At 42.9% G+C, this 20,133-nt stretch overlaps 2 protein-coding genes across 3 annotated transcripts; one reads left to right on the forward strand and one right to left on the reverse strand.

Annotated features, from left to right (window-relative positions):
* The first annotated feature begins 2,197 nt into the window (after positions 1–2,197).
* Positions 2,198–11,781, forward strand: LOC133907126 (DExH-box ATP-dependent RNA helicase DExH1). Of its 2 annotated transcripts, none has more exons than XM_062349156.1 (16): positions 2,198–2,522; positions 3,179–3,324; positions 3,580–3,679; positions 3,764–3,967; positions 4,063–4,158; positions 4,558–4,833; positions 5,893–6,096; positions 6,188–6,340; positions 6,593–6,685; positions 7,362–7,576; positions 8,308–8,467; positions 8,557–8,830; positions 8,932–9,124; positions 9,553–9,739; positions 10,358–10,726; positions 11,351–11,781. In XM_062349156.1, exons 1-16 carry the CDS (start codon positions 2,220–2,222, stop codon positions 11,480–11,482), a joined length of 3,105 nt encoding a protein of 1,034 aa, XP_062205140.1. In that variant the 5' UTR covers positions 2,198–2,219; the 3' UTR covers positions 11,483–11,781. The 2 variants fall into 2 exon arrangements, with proteins under 2 accessions (XP_062205140.1, XP_062205141.1); XM_062349157.1 differs by having other exon boundaries at positions 2,381–2,522; positions 3,576–3,679.
* Positions 11,782–15,200: 3,419 nt separating this feature from the next.
* On the reverse strand, positions 15,201–18,725 carry LOC133907398 (cyanate hydratase). The gene is made up of 4 exons (XM_062349431.1): positions 18,363–18,725; positions 17,335–17,406; positions 15,804–15,912; positions 15,201–15,539 (listed from the first exon to the last, which is right to left on the reverse strand). The coding sequence occupies exons 1-4, from the start codon at positions 18,626–18,628 to the stop codon at positions 15,495–15,497; spliced, it is 492 nt and encodes a 163-aa protein (XP_062205415.1). The 5' UTR covers positions 18,629–18,725; the 3' UTR covers positions 15,201–15,494.
* Positions 18,726–20,133: the final 1,408 nt, after the last annotated feature.

A 20,133-nucleotide genomic window follows, 5' to 3' on the forward strand; every position in this document is an offset into this window, starting at 1 on the left:
GTGCTCGGGAGAGAGTGCTCGGGGCTGCACGTGGCAGCCCCTGAGGACTCGGTTCCCCGAAGGTCTCGCCAGAGTGCTCGGGAGAGAGTGCTCGGGGCTGCACGTGGCAGCCCCCGAGGACTCGGTTCCCCGAAGGTCTCGCCGGAGTGCTCGGGAGAGAGTGCTCGGGGCTGCGCGTGGCAGCCCCCGAGGACTCGGTTCCCCGAAGGTTCGAGCAAGATCGTTCGACGACCCAAAGGGTCCCCTCGCCGGGGTGTCAGCCAGTCAAAGACGCGAATGCCGCATTTAATAGGCACGCGCGGCCTGACATCCTGACATCCTGACATTCTCAGCTGCCCACGCCCCAGTGTCAGACCCTGCCATGCTCTGACCGGGGGGCGTGGGTCCATTTAATGCACGGGTCCCGTCCCGTTTCACCCGGGTGCCTCGGGATAACGTTGCCAGAATCGAAGCGCTCCGCCTGCCACCCTGCCCCGGCAGAAGAACAAGACAGGGTGGGCGCACCAGACACCTCTGCGGCTGCCCGGTGGGCCCCCTGAATGGCGCCGGAGGACCTCCACAGTGGCGGGTGGTCGGATACACGCCGCAATCTTCCACCGCCCCTTTCACTTCGCCGAAGCGGAATGATGACGCCTTTCTCCGTGGCACCTTGGCACTCGCACCCCTTCTTTCCCATTCAGGATAAGTCGAGGTCGGCGCGCCTATAAAAGGAAAGGATGGAGAACACATAAAAGAGAGAGGAAAAAAAAGACAGACTGAGACGCCCACAGGAAAAAAGCCCGGCAACGCTCACGCTCGAACCAGCTCAAGCCAAGCTAGAACACGAGAGCCTCAAGCTCTCTGTAAAACAGCTCTCCCCTGTAACCAGATATATCCTTGAAGAATTCCCTTCAAGGATAGATATAGCACTCACACAGGAGTAGGGTGTTACGCCTCCGTGCGGCCCGAACCTGTCTAAATCCCGGTGCACCCATCTTTCTCACACTAGGACGATCTTCTCCCACCGGCCGCTGCATTTATTTCCGTTCCCGTTTATTTCCCAGACAAGCTCGTTCAGGATCATCCCCCCGGCCGAATCTCTAAAAAGGGGTCTCTCGGGATCCCTGCGACAGGAGTTCATCCTCCGACAAATACCCACTAGTATAGCGACATAGATGTAGCACTTTCCATATGATTTCATACACTATCTTACTAATCTTCCATCTTTTTTTATTTGTCTAGTCTCCTCAACCTATCTGTGACTTCATATAATGGATCGATATGAAGCAAAATGAGCACCAAAAGCGGTAAGTCCATATGATCATGCGGTGGAGAAGGAAAGCGTACAAACGCCGGGAGTACGAGCAACAACAGGAGTAACTACAACTAAAGCGTCACGAGGAGCAGCTCATGAGAAAGACAGCGAAGGAGTGCACCATGACTGAAGCACACGAATCAGAGAGGGAAAGGAAGCAGGAGATGGTCTGTCGCGCTAAGGCGCAGGACCTGAAGCCCTATGAAAGGGTAAATATTCTAGGTGCACTTAGTAGAGAGTATCTATTATAACTTGATATTTTTTTCATTCCTTAAGACATGTTAGGATTAGCAGCGGCACACTATTAATTTAGTCTTTAGATATACCATACATATCAATATTTGTTGCCGTCATCTCTTTATGGTTATGATCTTTTCGCGCAGTGACGATAAAATCCCATGTTCTATGTAATATTTATCAACGTATATAACCTCTATGCCGAATTATATATTAATAGTGCTTCACAACTATAATTATTCAAAAAATATATTTTGTATCCTCCTAATATAACTTTAAAAAAAATACTCATACAATTTTACATCAAAAAAATAAACAAATATCGACAAATTTGCATGAACTAAAATTCACAAAACAATAACCACTGTCGATAGCTATTTGCATAAAATATATTTCTCACCGAATAAATATGCACTATTTTTTAAATTACCGTATAAAAAAGTTAAATTAAAAGAATAAAAATTATATGCATATATCGTATATTTAGCGAGTGAGATTAATTTCTTGCATGTTAAACGGGTGACATAAAGATTTCGTTCGTTTAACGGATAAGAATAAAGTAACGGATAAAATTTTTCTCACTTCAGTTATTTAATTCGCTGAATATCAGTCCACAATATCTAAAAAAAAATTCAACACGGAGCCAATGCCAAGCCCGGTACATTTTTCTCCCGACTAGGCGACCCAGATGCTCCTCCACTCGTCCACCTGCCGCGGTAGCCTCCTCTCCCGCAGCAGCGGCCGCTTCCCTTCCTTCGCGTTCGTAGCCGTCCCCCTCAAAACCCAAGGGGCGCTCAGGAACCTCGCCGCCATGTCCTACCGCGGCGGGCGCGGGGGCGGCGGGCCCAACTCGCACCGCGGGCGCGGGCGCGGCGGCGGCGGCGGCGGAGGCAGGGGAGGCCGCGGCGGGGGCGGGGGAGGGGGACGTGGGGAGCAGAGGTGGTGGGACCCGCAGTGGCGCGCCGAGCGGCTCCGGCAGATGCATGGGGAGGTGAGGACCTATACTTAGCCGCCCGCGACGCGACGGCGGATGATGCGTTTGGATGTTTCGTGTGGACGATGCAGCTGCGGATTCGTGGATCGTGATGCGTTGATGTTGTGGAGATTTTAGTTTGTGCCCCAGACTGCTGTTTGTGGCAGTGCCGGCGATTAGTAGCGGGTCTGATGTAGTTCTGATCAATTTTCGTAGATTGGTTGGAGCTTCGAACCAAAGCTTTACTTGTAATTCGGTAGCTGTCTAGTGTTTTTGAAGTTCTCGCAATTAGAGGCTATATCCATGCACGTAGTCACGTAGTTTGATCATCAGTTTTTAATCCTATTTGCCATGCGATGTCAACCCAGTGAAAGTCTTCATGCTGCTCGCCGCAATGGTAGAACCACCAGTAGGATCCATCATAAAGCGCAGCTAGGTTGCATCTCCTCTGGTACACCTGTTTAGCTCTAATTTGTTGTTAGGAACAGTCGAACAGCCTCATCTGCTTTAATCTTTGTCCACTTAGTTTGGTAAGCATAGGTTGTTGGCCTGTGCAATTAGCCTGAGATGCATGACTTGACTAAATATGCTTCATTTATCCTATGCGCCGCATAATATTTAGCTCCTGCATGTAGTAGTTTCTCACAAGGTCTTACACACTCGCCAATCTTCAGGTGGAAAAGGTCAATGAGAATGAATGGTGGAATAAGATCGGGCAATTAAGAGAAGGGCCTCAGCAGGAGCTAGTAGTCAAGCGGAATTTTGGACGAGATGGGCAGAACATACTTGCAGACATGGCTCAAAGACAAGGGTTTTACTTGTAAGATCACATGCCTGTTCTGCACCTCACATCTTTACGGCTATGCTCAACTAGCATAGATAGATGCAACGCCTGGCTATGATCACTGTTATCATAGTTTGGTAATTGATAACTGAATCTATTTGTTATTTGTCAGTAGATTATTTGACAGTATCTAGTGCATCATTTGATACCTCCTATGTTGGCCTATGAATAACACTTAAAAGCTGACAAATTCTACTTTACCTGTCTTGTGTTTTAACCTGGGGAAGATAGTAATGCATACAACAAAGGGAAGACACTTGTTTTCAGCAAAGTTCCATTACCTGATTATCGGGCAGATCTTGATGAGAGGCATGGATCAACACAAAAAGAGGTGCTATGGAATGTCTGATTGATACTTAATATGATTATCAGTGTCGTTTTGTTGATCGTTGTTTATATTTTGAACTGTGGGCAGATTATCATGTCTAATCAGATAGAGAAGCGAGTGGAAGACCTTTTGTCCAGGTCAAAGTCGAATACTAAAGATTCTGCAAGCACATCTACAATCTCATTAAGACAATCTTTGCCTAGCACATCCTCGTCAGTAGTTGAACCAGCATTAAATATTGATAAAGAAAAGCTCAGTTCTCAGCTTAGGGATTTGCAGAATTCAAGGAAGGTATTGTCAGCGACCATACCTCCCTCCCCCTCCCCTTCCTTTTCCAATTTCTGAGAGCATTCTTCATGGATCCCACCATCTGTGTTTTTTTCCAGATGACAGCAAGTGCTAGATCAATGGAATCTTTCAGGGAGAAATTACCTGCATTCAACATGAGAGAGGGGTTTCTGAGAGCAGTAGCAGACAATCAGGTAGTATGCCTCCAAAGTTTGATCTACTTCTGAATGTTCTGTCTGGACAGTAGATTTATAGCCTGTATCTTCTGTTGTATGCCCTGTTATTTTTCTTAGTGATTGTTTGTTCTTACTTTGTTCAGAAAGCTAATCTGTGAATTAATGGGTTTAATGAACATGAGTTCTCATTATTTATCGACATATAGATGCTGACATCCATCAGTGGTGACATTCATAATATCAAATGATAACAGAGTTAGTGTTATACTGCTTGTGATTTTCATTGTTCATGTTTGCTATATGGTGATTTGATTATATGTTTCAGGTTGTCTATATTGTAGGGTTCTGTAATTGCTCTCATTGGTATGGCCATTTGGTTCCTTTTTTCTTTAATTTGTTGGGTTTTTCCAATACCAGGTTCTGGTCATTTCTGGTGAGACAGGCTGTGGCAAAACAACCCAGCTTCCACAGTTCATATTAGAAGAAGAGATAGATAGCCTCCGTGGTGCTGATTGCAGCATAATCTGTACTCAGCCCCGCCGTATATCTGCCATATCAGTTGCAGCAAGAGTAGCTTCTGAGAGGGGTGAAGATCTTGGTGAGACTGTTGGATACCAGATTCGCCTTGAATCAAAACGGTCACCACAAACACGACTGCTGTTCTGCACTACAGGAGTTTTACTTAGAAGACTGGTATGGCTTTACTGATAGATACTTAATAGATCCATGTCTTAAGATGGCGAGGCCACTTTATATTTGCATTGCTTGTTTTCGTTTATCTACTTTCTGAATTAAAATGGAAGTACATTTTTCCTTGTTCTCTATTTGTTTGTAATTGTTACTTTGTGTTAAATGTTGGAACATTTGGTAGTTCGGTTCTATCATAGCCTACTTTGAAGCAGCTCCAGAATTGACAGTAAAAAATCTCTCCAGAGTTGTAGAACTCATGACTGTTTGAATGTAGAATGACTCAACTTTCACATGTTTGTTTTCAACTTTTCATGCAGATGAGATTGGTCAAGTGATCTCAGTTAGAAATGGGGTTGTGCACGTCTATGGATTGAGTTGTATTTCTTTCTTTCTTTCCATGCATGGGGGGGGGGGGGGGGGGTTGTTCTTGCCTGCCATGCTGCTTTCAGTGACATGCACTTTTACATACATTTGCTTCTTCTAGAAAGGAAAAAAGCTGCACATGCGGCTATTGTTGCTTGAATTAAAGGTGCCATTGGATGTGTTGTTCAGTGCTCAGAATTGGTTTCTGATTTAACACGCTGAAGCATACAACTGATAAGTAAGTTGTACCAATTTTTTAGACGAGGCAAACAAAAATTCCTTCGCTTTTGTCAGAGAAACTGAAAGAGAAATGTTTCACTGTGCACTGTGCAGTTCATTTTACCACCCATGTGCCTGACTGCCTGTATGCGACAATTCCTTTACTCAAGATGCCTCTTAACACCGGTGAAAATATTCTGTGCACTCTGGCACTGTCAATCATATCCATCTCAATGCATGTAGCTACTTCTATGATTTGGACACATGGGATTTTAGTTACCTGACTTAGGACATCCACACATAGGAATACCATCGCTGAACTGAATATGTGTACCGGTGTAGTTTATTTCATTTACTTCAACCCACCTTAAGACTCACAATGGCAATTTAATGCACCGACTAGTTTATAGTTTTATTTTTCATATGCAGCTATTTTGGTGTTAATAGACTTAAATCTACTGCAAAAAATATAAACTGCAGGTTCAAGAGCCAGATTTAGTTGGTGTAAGTCATTTACTGGTTGATGAAATTCATGAACGTGGCATGAACGAAGATTTTCTCATCATAATACTGCGTGACCTTCTACCAAGACGTCCAGACCTTCGCCTTGTATTGATGAGTGCAACCATAAATGCTGAACTTTTTTCCAAATACTTCGGAGATGCTCCAATAATGCACATCCCGGTACTGTAATCTTTCATGAACAACATCAATAGAAGATATGCTCGATTCAATATTTCTATGTGTTATATTTATGGCGAGGTGTCTTGGGCAGGGGTTCACTTTTCCTGTTGCTGAGTTGTTCCTGGAAGACGTTTTAGAAAAGACTCGATACAAGATCAATTCTGAACGTGATAATTTTGCTGGTAGTTCGAGGAGAAAGAGGTTTTCATCAGTTAAGAATGATCCATTATCTGATGTCTTTGAGGTAAACTTTAACTTTTTTATCGTCTGAACTTTATTTTCTTTACTCAGTCTTGATGTGCAAGGATTAGTCCAGTTCTATACTAATGTGCGTATTATGTTATGTCACTCTGATTCAGCACTTCTCTCGCTAATACAGATAAATATAATTCTAAAGTCTAAACTGTCATAAACAAATATTTGCAGAAATAAGAAATTCTCGTTTTTTCTTCAACACCAGGCACATTATATTTTGGCTCACTTTGTTTTTTTCTAGGACATTGACTTTAATAAGGAATATGGAAATTACAGCATTACAACAAGGCAGTCCCTTGAAGCTTGGTCTGCTGCTGAACTAGATTTGAGCCTTGTATGTACTATGTACTTTTTTATACTTTCATATTCATACATTTGATTCCACAAGTAGTTGGAAGTTTTATGCATGTATAATAGCAATTAAGTGGATATATATCATAGATATTGTTCAAAAGAGACATGGCGCCATCCACCATATCGTTAATAGATCGCGCATTCATCAAATTCTTCTATCAACTTTTTTTTTTGGTATTTAAATCAACCAGGTATTTCAAATTTTAATGCACTTGCATAGTTGCATGACGTGAGATGTTTGCTAGAAACACTGGAGTAAGTGGTGAAAGGAGCTTTGTGTATTCCCTCTATGCTTGATTTGTTGTTTATTTGCTTTACATGATTCATTAGACTATTAGAGAAGCTGGACTCTGCTGCTAGTCCTTTTTTCCCCTCATCATGAGGAACAGAGTTCTGAGTTCCCATTTTGTCATTTCACTCATTCTTGCTCTGACATGACACATATAGAATAGTGCTACCATGCCAATAAGTTCCCATCCAAGTATTGGTGGCCTTTGCTAATGCTTAAAGAGTCATTTCACCTTTGTACACCAGCATTATTTCAACCTAATGCACTGCCAATCCGTATCCAAGAAAAAATTTGCATGCCAGGAACTTTGTCCAATGTCACATTATATCTGTGCGGCTAATATGACACATTTATGTTGACATTTTAGGTGGAAAGTACAATTGAGTATATTTGTCGTCATGAAGCGGAAGGTGCAATCCTTGTGTTCCTTACTGGCTGGGATGAAATTTCAAAACTTCTGGACAAGATTAAAGTGAATAATTTCCTTGGCACTTCTGATAAATGCCTTGTTCTTCCTTTGCACGGTTCTATGCCAACTGTCAATCAGCGTGAAATTTTTGACAGACCACCAGCTAATAAGAGGTAAGCCACTTAGCTACTTATCGAGAAAATAGAATCTTCAGTGTGTTATGGACATGATTACGGTACACACCTTTTAATGTATTCCAGACATAGTTTTTCCTTTCTTACTGGTTTACCTTCCCTTGGGCATTTTCACACTACTATGCTCTGCTTAGGAACTCGTAGAAATTCTCTGGTTTTCTGACCTTTCTCATTACCATTGTTGGTACCTTTGATGGTAAAATTTAGTTCTGGCACAAATGTAGCACATAGTTAAAACAATGGTCAGGAATTGAACTGATGAAGGTACACAATTATGATGATTGTTTCATCTAAGCCATGAGTAACAATTAGCAATGATATTGACCTATGCCATTTCCCTTCCAGTATCCTTTTGAGCTATTTGGGCCACTTCAAATTATTTTGTCTCTTTCAACCATATTTGAGCATAAATGTATTGCTTTTATTTTCTCATTATTTAATCACCATTTTATTTCATTTTCATGGTTTTCTTAATGCTAATTGTTTTATGTGATGCACTCATGTTTAGCTCTTTAAATGATCGATAATTCATTTGAGCTAGCTCCTGTAATGCTAATGATATTCTATTTGTGCAATTTGATCTACTTTTGCATTCCTCTTTATTTATTGATAAATATATATGTTATTTAAGAAAATGACGTACTACTTGTGCAATTTGAGCTACTGTTGCATTCCTCTTTGTTTATTGATGATTATATATGTAATTTCAGGAAAATTGTTCTGGCAACCAATATTGCAGAGAGTAGTATTACTATAGATGATGTTGTCTATGTAATTGATTGTGGTAAGGCCAAGGAGACAAGCTATGATGCCTTGAATAAACTTGCGTGCCTTCTACCGTCGTGGATATCAAAAGCCTCTGCCCACCAGGTATGTTACTGCTGTCAATATAACTAGGCATTCTGGCAAACTTGAAAATCCATTAAGATCAAGTTACCTATTTTTGCTATGTTGAACAGAGGCGAGGTCGTGCAGGTCGCGTTCAGCCAGGTTGTTGCTATAGGCTTTACCCCAAAGTCATTCATGATGCAATGCCACAGTTTCAGTTGCCTGAAATTCTTAGGACTCCTTTGCAAGAACTATGCCTTAATATCAAAAGCTTACAGCTTGGAGCAGTATCCTCTTTTTTAGCCAAGTCACTGCAGCCACCAGATCCACTTTCTGTCACGAATGCAATTGAGCTGCTTAAAACCATTGGAGCACTGGATGATAAGGAGGAACTCACTTCTCTAGGTATGAAATTTTGCTACTAACCTGCATACAAGATTTCTTGCCTATTTGGTTTTATTCCAGCTATATGTACACTTTGCTCATCCTACTTTGGTCTTGTGCAGGACGACATCTCTGTACGCTTCCACTGGACCCAAACATTGGGAAAATGCTGCTTATGGGATCTGTATTCCAGTGCCTGGATCCAGTATTAACAATTGCTGCTGCCCTTGCATATCGTAATCCATTTGTGCTCCCAATAGATAGAAAAGAAGAAGCTGATGCTGTCAAAAGATCATTTGCTGGTGACTCCTGCAGGTAATTGTTAGAACAGTTTCATTAATTTGATATCTATTGAGGATTAAATAAGTATATAAAGGTTCTTTTTGAGGTACCTGTACTAACAAGTTGGTATTTTCGTTTGTTTAAATAAGTTGGTATTTCTACAACCATGGATAATAGAAATTATGTCTGATTTGATTGTCTCTGCCTACCTGAATGAAGCAATTTGTTCACATCTGCCGAGTACTGCTTCACTTACAGCACCTGTGGGATGGTTACTTTCTAGATTAATGGCTGCTAGAGGAGTCTTGCAGATGTAGAAAACTGGGACCTGCTCTAGTTTACACTTGATAACCTGCCGTGACCACACATCATTCTTTGACAGTGATGGCATTCATTACATGCAATTTTATGCAAAAGTTGCTTGAGGCTCACTAATAATTTCTTGTAACTTCTTTTGCCAGCGATCACATTGCTCTTCTTAAGGCATTTGTGGCATGGAAGGAAGCAAAGCAGAGTGGTAGAGAACGTTCTTTCTGTTGGGAAAATTTTCTGTCCCCCATGACCCTGAAGATGATGGACGACATGCGAAATCAATTTTTTGATCTACTATCTGATATTGGATTTGTTAGCAAGACAAGAGGGGTGAAGGTTATGATCTCTCTTTCATTTCAAACATGCAGTTTATCTAATTATATAACTACCCTAGACTGTTTTGCTATCTATCTTCATGCAGTGGTACTATATCCACGCCTGTGATGTGACAATTATTGATTAAAGTTTCTCCCAATCACCTGCAACCCAGAGCAGGGGGCCGGCAGTTTTTTAAGTTGCAGTGCACATCCAACCTAGTTTTGAAATATCCACTATGTTTCAATATCCAGTTCATCCCCACCAATCTTGATACATTTTTCAAAAAAAGTCAATTTTTTTGCATAATTCAAATTTATTTCACCATCTTTTCCCATATTTTTGGATATTTATCTCTGTTAAGGGCAAGACCTTTTCTGGGATTTTAATCCCTGTTGCAACTAGGGGCTTCCATATTTAATATTCTTTTTTATGAAAAATAAATACACTCTGCACTACATTTGCTATGTGTGTTCTGTGCATTCTCTTTTACACATACTGAACATTACTATATTTGATTCGTACCTAATAACTAGATGTGTCAAATACTTTTAGTGTGGATTCTCGGACATATGATTGTCTATTTTTTGTAAACACAATAGTCCAGAATGGCTTCTTACTTCCATGCTTTGACTTCAGGCATATAACCACTATGGTAGTGATCTGGAGATGGTTTGTGCTGTCTTGTGCGCTGGGCTTTACCCAAATGTCGTACAATGCAAAAGGCGAGGCAAGAGGACAGCTTTCTATACCAAAGACGTGGGAAAAGTGGACATTCACCCATCATCAGTCAATGCGTTTGTGAATCAATTCCCATTGCCTTACTTGGTTTATAGTGAGAAGGTGAAGACGGCTAGCATTTATGTTAGGGACTCAACAAATATATCAGACTACGCCCTTTTACTTTTTGGTGGTTCCCTTAGTCTGAGCACAACTGGAGAAGGCATCGAGATGCTCGGGGGTTATCTTCATTTCTCGGCCCCAAAGCGTATCATAGAGTTGATTCAGGTATAACCAGCTTCCCTACAATAGATTGTTTCAACTTTGAAAAATATAGTATCTTCAATTATTTTTGTTAGTTTCGCTCAAAAAAGTTGTTTTCTGTTTCTGCACAATAATGCCTTGAAGTTCAGAAATGATAAATGTGGAATGAGGGACTGAAGCTTTACAAGGCATTTGGGTTCAAATCCTTTTGAACTGAATCCTAAAAATTCCCGAAATAATCCCCTTCATCCAAACACTCACTTACTGTTTTCTCTTTTTTTGAATTGTTAATCCCCTTCATCCAAACACACCCTTACTGTTTTCTCTTTTTTGGAATTGTTGGTGCTTGCTACATGTGTCGACATTCCTTTATTCTGTAGGAACCAAAATCCTACAACAGGTAATTTTGCTGTGCTGTTATGTCGGATTTACTGAGATCAGGATTCTTTTTTTTATAGCAATATCGAATTATTGTAGTGAATGTAGAAGCTATCATTCATTTCAGCTGACTTCTACGTACATGAGCACTGCACATGCTTGATTTGTACTATGGTCTGCGTTGACAATTTATGGGCACGAAAAATAGTTCAGCGTAAGATTATAACTATGTATTCCTTGTTCTAATTTGGGATTTATTTACATTTACAGAGATTAAGAGGTGAGTTGGATAAACTCCTCCAGAGAAAGATTGAGGAACCTGCACTTGACATCTTTTCAGAAGGGAAGGGTGTCGTGGCAGCAGCTGTAGAACTGTTGCACAGTCAAAATGTTTACCACTAGATGCCACGTAGACACGTTCCGTAGGGCACTTTCCGCACTAAATGAAAACCATACCAGTGGGGTGCTTCTGTAATATCTGTAGTAATTTTGTTCCCCATGGATGTTTGCAATTCCTACAGTCTCGGCGCCTCCCCTTGAGTTCATGTAGATTAAAAGTTTTGGGACCCTGCCATTATGTAATAGGCTAGATATCAAGGTGTTAATTCGATCAATTTGTCTGCTATTGCTGAAGCCAAATCATGTAATCATTCGTTTGATCTTTGGAGTGGATATCTTCAAGCACTTCCTCTTTTGATCAATTTAGATATACTGTTTCAGAAATTCACACTTAAAATGTTGAAGTCGTTTTTCAATTTGTTGGTTTTGAATTTTTCAATGAGAAAAAAACCATTCCAGCCCAGCCCCCTGCCTCGCCCAGTCTAGCGGCTTGGGGGTGACTCAACCTGCAGTCCAACGCCCTCCCTCCAAACCCTAGCTTGCTTTGGTCATCGACGTCAGTGGGTGGACACCGGTGGCGATGGCTCTGAAGCCATATTGTCACAGCCTCTTTCCTCCCTCCGTTTCCCCACATCTTCCCCTCTCACCTCCCCTCGGCTCTTGTTGTGAGCTTGCTCTGGCTGGATCCGCTGGCGAGGTGGTTTACTTCGGTTGGATCCGTATGGTAGTTCACCGGATTCAATCACTCCCTAGTCGGATCTGTTCGGTGGCTAGCCTGCACGTTTTGCTCGCCTCGATGCCTGCCTGTGGCTTCGGCTCTAGCTCCAGCGGGCCAGTGGGTGTGTGGGCTTTCTCCATCGCTATCTTGGCCACCTCGACCTCACACTCCCAGTTAGGATTTCGGTTGGCCATGTCGCTCCGTACTGGTGGTGGCTGTCCGTGACTTTGGTCGGTTGCTGGCCCTTTGTGGCCCTAGTGCGCCATATGCTCGTTGATGGGTGCAATGCTACGGTCTTCTTGCTTCTATATTGAGTACTGCTACTTATCCCTTTGTAGGTTGTTGCTATGGTCTATCTGGTGAGGCTATGTGTTCATTGGAATGTGCAGTCGTAAGGGGAATTTACGGGCGAAAGCCTTATCGGGCACCATTGCCAACGACGGTGGCACCGTGGGCGTCATTACCTCCTTGGAGGCATCATCTCGAAGCTTCCCCTTGAGATCTCTCCAGATGAAAACCCTATTCAGCTTCCCGAACGAGCAACAACGGTTCTATTGCTGCTTCCTTCCTGAAGGCGTCGCTGTGGAGAATCCTGCTTCTCTTTGATGCTACAGCTAGCACCACTCCTTGCCGGGCTCATCCTGCGCGGTTGTTCTCCTATTCGGCCAGTCTTCTCACCTCCTCTCAACGCTTGTGCGTCTGTGACTATGTTCCGACATCCCAGGAACCTGTCTGTTGTGCTTGGGGTTTGGCAAGGGAGCCGCTGACCGTGTTGGTAGTCAGGCGTAGGAGCAGGGCTCCGCCTGTTAGGGTCCTGGTCAAGGTGCTAGATGGGCGCAGTTGCTTGTAAGGGTGCCACTTGGTGTGGGTGCCGCTTGGTCGGGTTGTGTGGTGTACTGTTGCTACATGTGTGCCGTGTTGTATGACGCTTTGGCGAACCTTAGCCGTTCGGTTGCTTAGGGGCTTAGGGGTTTCTTTCTGTGTCTTACGTGCGAGTTGCGCTCTGCGGGTTGTAATCTATGCTTGTTAAGGTTTTTGGGCCTAGTTTTTCTTATAAACTGTCACTTTCTTTCTTAATGCAATGACGCGCAGCTCTCATATGTGTTTGAGAAAAATTTATCGATTTAGGTCCTATAATTCAAATATACTGTTCCAATAATCACACGTGAAGTGTTGAAAGTGTTTTTTTTCTTTCCAAATCTCTCAATTAATTCTAGGGCGAATAGCCGAAGCCGATCGAATTGGCTGCTTAACAAGGTTGATCGGCGTCGGCGCCTCATCGCACGTTTGCCTGGCAACCGATGCTTGGTTCGGGTGCAAGCTTCATGTCCTCCCAGCCTTGTCTCAGTCGAATAGCCACATATCCTAAAAACTACGTGTCCGCCTAGTAGAGACATCAAACAAACACGCGGCTCTGATTTTCACGGGATACCGCACGCCCGGTTCTGCCTATGGCGGAGTTGGAGTGTTTTAGGAAGGAAATTCTATAAGATCATTGATCGAAAGATCTTTACGAGATTCTGATCCATGTTGTCCTTCCCTCATTCAACGGATGGCACGTGTAACTGAGAGAAAGGAGGGGAACATGTGAAATACACTAGATAGAGTATTTCTATTGAGACCGGATCTCATAGAATTTTCTTTCGTGTCTTAGTATGTCCGGACACTCTAAAAATCCCACAATATCACCAGTGAGTAGTTTAATATTAGATATAAATTTATTTAGTATTAGTCTAATTGCACGTTATCAATTATATTGTTATACCTGCGCACATCCGCTTCTTGTTTTCTAGCTCCGCCAACGTGATGACGATCATGTTCCGCGACCTCGCATTGGCTAACTCTGCCACATGATGCGTATTGGTTATGTACTACTACTATGATGATACAAGTGCACACCTAATATGTTGGAACTTTCTTCTTGCTCAATTACAACTTTACAACACCGATGACGAGGCCAGGAACAATTTGGTTCGCACTCCGAAGGCATCATCTCTGGTACAGAACAACACATACACACGACAAATTATTCCCATTCTTTTATTGCAACACAATCGAATGCGATCCTGATTCTTGTGTTTGCCACTCTTCAACTCGTAGAGCCGGCAAGTGGCTTGGCTTTTATTAACAGACTATGCTCGAGTCTGTTTATTTCGTTGATCGTTCCCACAGGAAAGGGTGCGCTCAATTGTTTTCCAATTGATATTATACTATCTATATTCACTGCACGCAGCAGCATCTTCTTTCCCTCACCAGGCGTTATAATCGCAAGATGTCTTGCGGGTCAACCTTGACATCATATGCTCAGATTTCTGCAAATGCGAGAAACGGAAGTGGGTGCTTAGAACTGCTAATCAAATTCAGATGGTTCAGTGCGATGATAAACTTGTTGTACAGACACAGAAAGACTCATCCTGTTGCCTCGTTCAAGGCTATTATCTATCTGCTAAGATCAATTGCTAGTACAATTGTAGCAAGTCAAGCAATTGAGCATATCATTCTATTGCGAAACCTTATCTGCCATGTAGAAGGCTCCTGCTTCCATATATGCATCAATGCAAACTAGTACCCAGCAGTGTTATTTGGATACAGAGATGTCAGAATCCGATTCAGATTCAGTGTCTGATTCGGTAAAAAAAATTGGACACGCAAAATTCAACTTAGATTTGAGGTGTCTGATTCGGTAAAAAAATTAGACACGATATCCAAATAACACTGCTATGAGCAAGTCAGGGCTGATGACCGAACACTCAATCCATCTGAGAGCAGGGACTAATAACAGTCAGATATATTGTTTGTTTGGCAAAGTTCCAAGTATAAGAATTTTTAAAGCTGGTTATCTCTAGCTTAAAAAATTCTTGGAACTAAACCTATGGATAGATTGAGGGTTTTTTTATTGAGACATCTTATCCTTATTTTAGACTAAAAATATATATTTAAACTACTTTATTTTATCCTATAAACTTCCAATCCTTCATGGATCTCGAAGCTAGTGCCCTATCAAACAGAGTAATAGCATGGTTAGAAGGTTTCAGTCCAATACTTAAACAATTCATGCATATCCAACAAAATAAACAAACTTTTTATTTATTTATTCCAGCACTGTCAAATGCAGTGCAATAATTCATGTGTTGTTGACCCTGTAAAGCTAGCAAGGGTGGAACCAAGCTGTAACATGGCTTTTAGCAGTTCATGTGTGCATCAATACAGGTCCGTTTTATTTTGTGGATCATTTGGTCTAGGAAAAGGATTAGGCATGCTCAATCCTTTTCCTAGCCCAAAAAAGTACGACAAGGCAATACATTGCTACATGGTGGCTCCATGTAGCTACAGCATAGTTCTCCCACACCAGCCATTTCAAGATGTCTTGCGGGTCGGCCTTGACATCATATGTTCAGATTTCTGCAGATATGAAAATGCATAAGTGTGTGCTTAGATGGGCCAGTCAGATGATAATCTTACTGCATAGACGTATAACGACTATTCAAATTAAATCAATAGCTCTGCGACTCATTCAAGGATTATCTATCTGCTAAAATTTTAACTGGTGGTATTACCGGTATGAATGGAACAAGTCTGATTGGTATTACATTGGTAGCAAGCAGGTAGCGCCATGAGCTTACCAGAAACAGCATGGCAGGTGAAACACAGGAAGAAAACACAAACCTGTTCAGTGTAAGGCAGATACTTCCCGTCAAAGGTGACCACCACACGATCTTTTCCATCAGCGCCTCGAACCTTGTCAACTGAACAGTAGAAATCTATGGCCGACATGCTGCAATAAGAAGCAATGGAAATATGATAATAGAAAGTCATTTTCACAAATAGAGTTTTGACATTTGATAGATCGTTCAGTTTCGTGAACAGGATTCCACCCATATAATTGCTAACTGCACACATTCAAGTGTTTACTGAGGTTTCGTCAGCCACAGATGAAAGAGCACCTACCAAACACGGATACTCCTACGAAGGTGCATATCTGAGTCCGACACGGTATCCGACTCGGATACGGCTTGGATATATATCCGAGGAGTATCTGGAAAAAATAATTCATAGAATATCGGATACCTTATGGATACTTCGTGGATACAGCCCAGCCCAACAGCAGTCCGGTTCGGCCCACTCAAATCCTTAATCAGGTGGCTATCCTCTCAGTGATACGCAGCAGCCTCTCGGATCTCGCATCTCGCTAGCTGCCGCCAGCACACAGGCGTCTCGCCATTGCTGGTCTCGACCACACCGGCTGCCACCCACGCTTCGAGCCAGCAGCAGCCCCGGCAGTCTGCGCCTCCACTCCCTCCAACCGGCAGCCACCCTCCAGATCTGGTGAGTAGCCCATTCTTTGCTCTGCTTCTCTATTACTTCTCACGTGGTCTGCTCTCCTTGACTCCTTCCGCCGAGTCGACCGAGTGGTCTGTTCTGTGTTCTCATAAGGTTTGTTCTCACATAGGCAACTAGGTCTGGCCGAGTCGACCGAATCAGTAGGACAACATTAGTTAGTCACTCTTGTACCATTGTACGCTTAGGTAGTGATTCTTTCTATTTCATCTCATGTTCGTAGAGCAATTTAGTGAGCAATTTAGTCAGCCTATCTCGGTTACCTTATTGATATGCAACCATTTAGCGACACAAGTTTGATCTGCAATCATCAGACATTACCTAACTGGCTCTGGTTGTTTGCATTTTGTTTATATCCTGCCTGGCTGCATGTACTACTTGTTTTCTGTATTTTCACCTTTACACGAGGTCCAGTTTTTCCACCCTTGTGTAACTTCACAAGTCACAATATATTGCAGTGGTGGCTTCTCTTAATCATGGAATGTGAATGCTAAAACATTTGTAAAACATATTAAAAATACTAAAACGTCCGCGTATTGAGTTTCTAGAAAAATAGTGTATCCCCGTATCTGTATCAGGCCAATACCGATACCCGTATCCATATCGGTGCTGCATAGAAGAGAACAGAATTCAAAGCATTCCAAGACCTAACAAATGTTCTCCTACAGGCAAACACAGAGACATCGAACCGACCACAAAAGAAACTCGAAGATGAAACCAGATGGTGGTTTTTAAAAGGATTTTTATATCCACACTTAAGCATAACAAATGGATTTACTAACAATATCTCACAGTTGTTCATGCCCAATTACCAGGAACAGGAATTTATGCAGAAATGAAGCATAGGTGGATCTCTTACATGCCATCACCAAACTCCTCATTGATGATTTCCTTGATGCTCTCTCCAAAATGCATAACAGCTTCATTCAATCTGTGTGCAATATATAGTAACATTGTTAATAAGAACGCTACTCTAATATTTGTAAATCCTGATAAATTGGAAGAAAGAAATAATATGTCATAAACTAACGAAGCTCTGGATAAAAGCTACATGGTACCACTTTAGCACGCTGTTGACAAGAATATTGGAGACTGTCAAGTTCAACATGCAAACTTGCAGAATTAAGAAAGTCGAAACCAAGGATGGAGGCATTGGTCTTGAGACTCGGAGATACCTAGCGTGTGGATTGTGGACTGTTGACGTTCGTGTACAACTTATATGGAGAAGCAGATTACTAGTGCAAAAGTTTTAAGCAGAGTGATTTTCTTTCCAAACATAGTGCCATCTTTGCAACTTGCCTCCAGGCCTCTCTCCTCTATTTATGATCAGACAACACTAATGTAAGTAAACATTTAGTCTTCTGAAATTTTTAGAGCCTGTTTAGACAGAGGGAAGTTCTATCCTAATCCTTAAGATTTAGTTCAAATTTAAACTAAATTCCCAAAACTTCCTTGGTTGACCATCCATTTCTCACTAGGTAAGAGTTAGGAGTTGCGGACTACACAAAGAAGATTTCGCTCCGATTACATGGCGGCTCGCATCCACAACGAATTCGACAATTGCTTCTATGATTTCCCCCAAAAGAACTTCCTTGTTTCCGAAAGGAACCCCACAAGAGAACTTCGCACAAAGTTTGACGTAGGCGAATAACTGAGCTTAAAAAGTGCTTATTACACTAATTAGCTGCTAGGGAAGGTAATTGTGTCACTTGGAAAGGTTAATTGTCAAAAAAAGTTGACATCGACAGGAACAAATTCTTCTTTCTCTGTTACACAAAGTTGACATCGACAGGAACAAATTCTACGGGAACAATCAAGATTAGGCAGCATCTATCGTCGATTGCAGCGTTAGGGAAACGCTTGAGAGGAACGAGGGGAGCGGAGCACCTGTAGATGGCGGGCTCGTGGACGATGTCGGGGTGGTAGGACCGGAACGGTGGCTGCATCATGAGTTCCACGAGCTCGTCGGTGAGCGCCGGGAGCGCGGCCTTCAGCGCGGGCGCCGTGTCGGGCTTGAGCTGCGCCTGGCGCCGCAGCAGCTGCGCGACGTAGACGTTGGTGAGCCCCGTCTCGGCGGCGACGTCCGAGAAGCTCTTCTCGGACTCCTCCTTCGCCGCCATCAGCCGCCGCACCGTCGCCCCGCTCTCCTCCATGGCCCTCCGCCCGCGCCGCGCACGAGGTGCTCGAGGGAAGTGAGCGCGGTAGGTGGGGGAGGCGAGGCGAGGCACGAGTGAGCGTGGGGCGCAGCGCCAGCGCGTGCTTTGCGAGTGCAAAGCGGCGCGGTGGTGGCCAGGTGGGTGGATGTGATTGGCCGCCACGCGGGAGGGGGCTAGCGAACCGAGACACGGCTTCTGTCGCTGTAGCTTCGGGGTAGATATGCGTCTGAGATCCGTGCGAGGCCCTAGCGGACGGCTAGGATGCGGAGCGGGCGTTAGTGGCGCGCTGCCACGTGTCAGCTGAGGGGAGGGGTACTATGGGATTTGAATTTCAATTTTAAAACGTAATTTTCTCTTAAATCGTAACTCCGTTTTTTAATCAATCATGATGTTGCTGAGAACTAATTTAACAAAATGAGATACAGTATAAATATATTCTTAATTTTTTGAAATTTTATTAAAATAATTCAATATTTAATTTAAAAATGTTGAAATAGTATGTAAAAAGCATTGAACTAGATTTAGAAATTTTGAAAAGCACAAAATCATAGATATAGTACATAATAAAATCTCAGTTTCAAACTGAAAAACGGTTCAAAAATAAAGAAAAAGTCTTTCCGGGCCGCATAACTGATGAAACTGGTCCGTTGGCTGCCAAAAAATAACCTGGGCTAGTTGTGGCCTTTTTCTTCTCCCGGGCTTTACTCAATTGGCTAGTGGGCTGATACTGGTTCGGCCTACAACCAATGGGCTGATGAGCCGGGCTACAAGTCACGGACGCCCTACAGAGGTCCCCTGAAACCCGGGCACCGCCGCCTCAATCCGCAACACAAAATTCCACTGGTGTATGCGAACACATGCTTATCAGGCGTTTTATTTGAGTTAAGATTTGTGTTAAAGAGATAGATGAAAAATTATAAGATAGATAAGAGAATCAATCGATAGATACTTAAGATAAATAGTACGTACGTAAAAACATGTGGAGTTACATCTCTCAATCTGCTACAGGACGTCCTCTCCTCTCTCTCCAGCACCAGAGTTGCTGCCCGGGAGCTCCTTGCCGCCGAAGCCAGGCCCTCTCCTCCTTGCATCCGACGACACTGGAGATGGTTGTGTCCAGTGGCGGAGCCACGTTATGGAGTATGCCTTTTCATCCAAAAGTATTAGTAAAATTAGCTCTGGTAAATTACTGTAGCTCCTATAAACAGTAAAGAGTCATGCACCCCCTCCCTCCAACGCTAGCTTCGCCTGTCTTATTGGAAGATCTTTGCTCCAAGCGGTCGGCTGGGAGAGGGGGGTGGGGGCTGAACAAATATGTCAAATTCCTTTTGTTTTTTTCTCTAGTTTGCCCGTGCTCTGAACGTGTAATCTCTCTTCTTCCGACCTGAGCTGCGCTTGTGTAGTTGCAGGCTGATGCAACCAGCTGTTCTTCTCGACCTGTATGTTCTGCAGTATGTTTCTTACATACTGGATAAACTCTCTCCTCCTTAATTAAAAAAGCC

Source organism: Phragmites australis, chromosome 24, assembly GCF_958298935.1.
Source record: "Phragmites australis chromosome 24, lpPhrAust1.1, whole genome shotgun sequence".
Classification (NCBI taxonomy): domain Eukaryota; kingdom Viridiplantae; phylum Streptophyta; class Magnoliopsida; order Poales; family Poaceae; genus Phragmites; species Phragmites australis.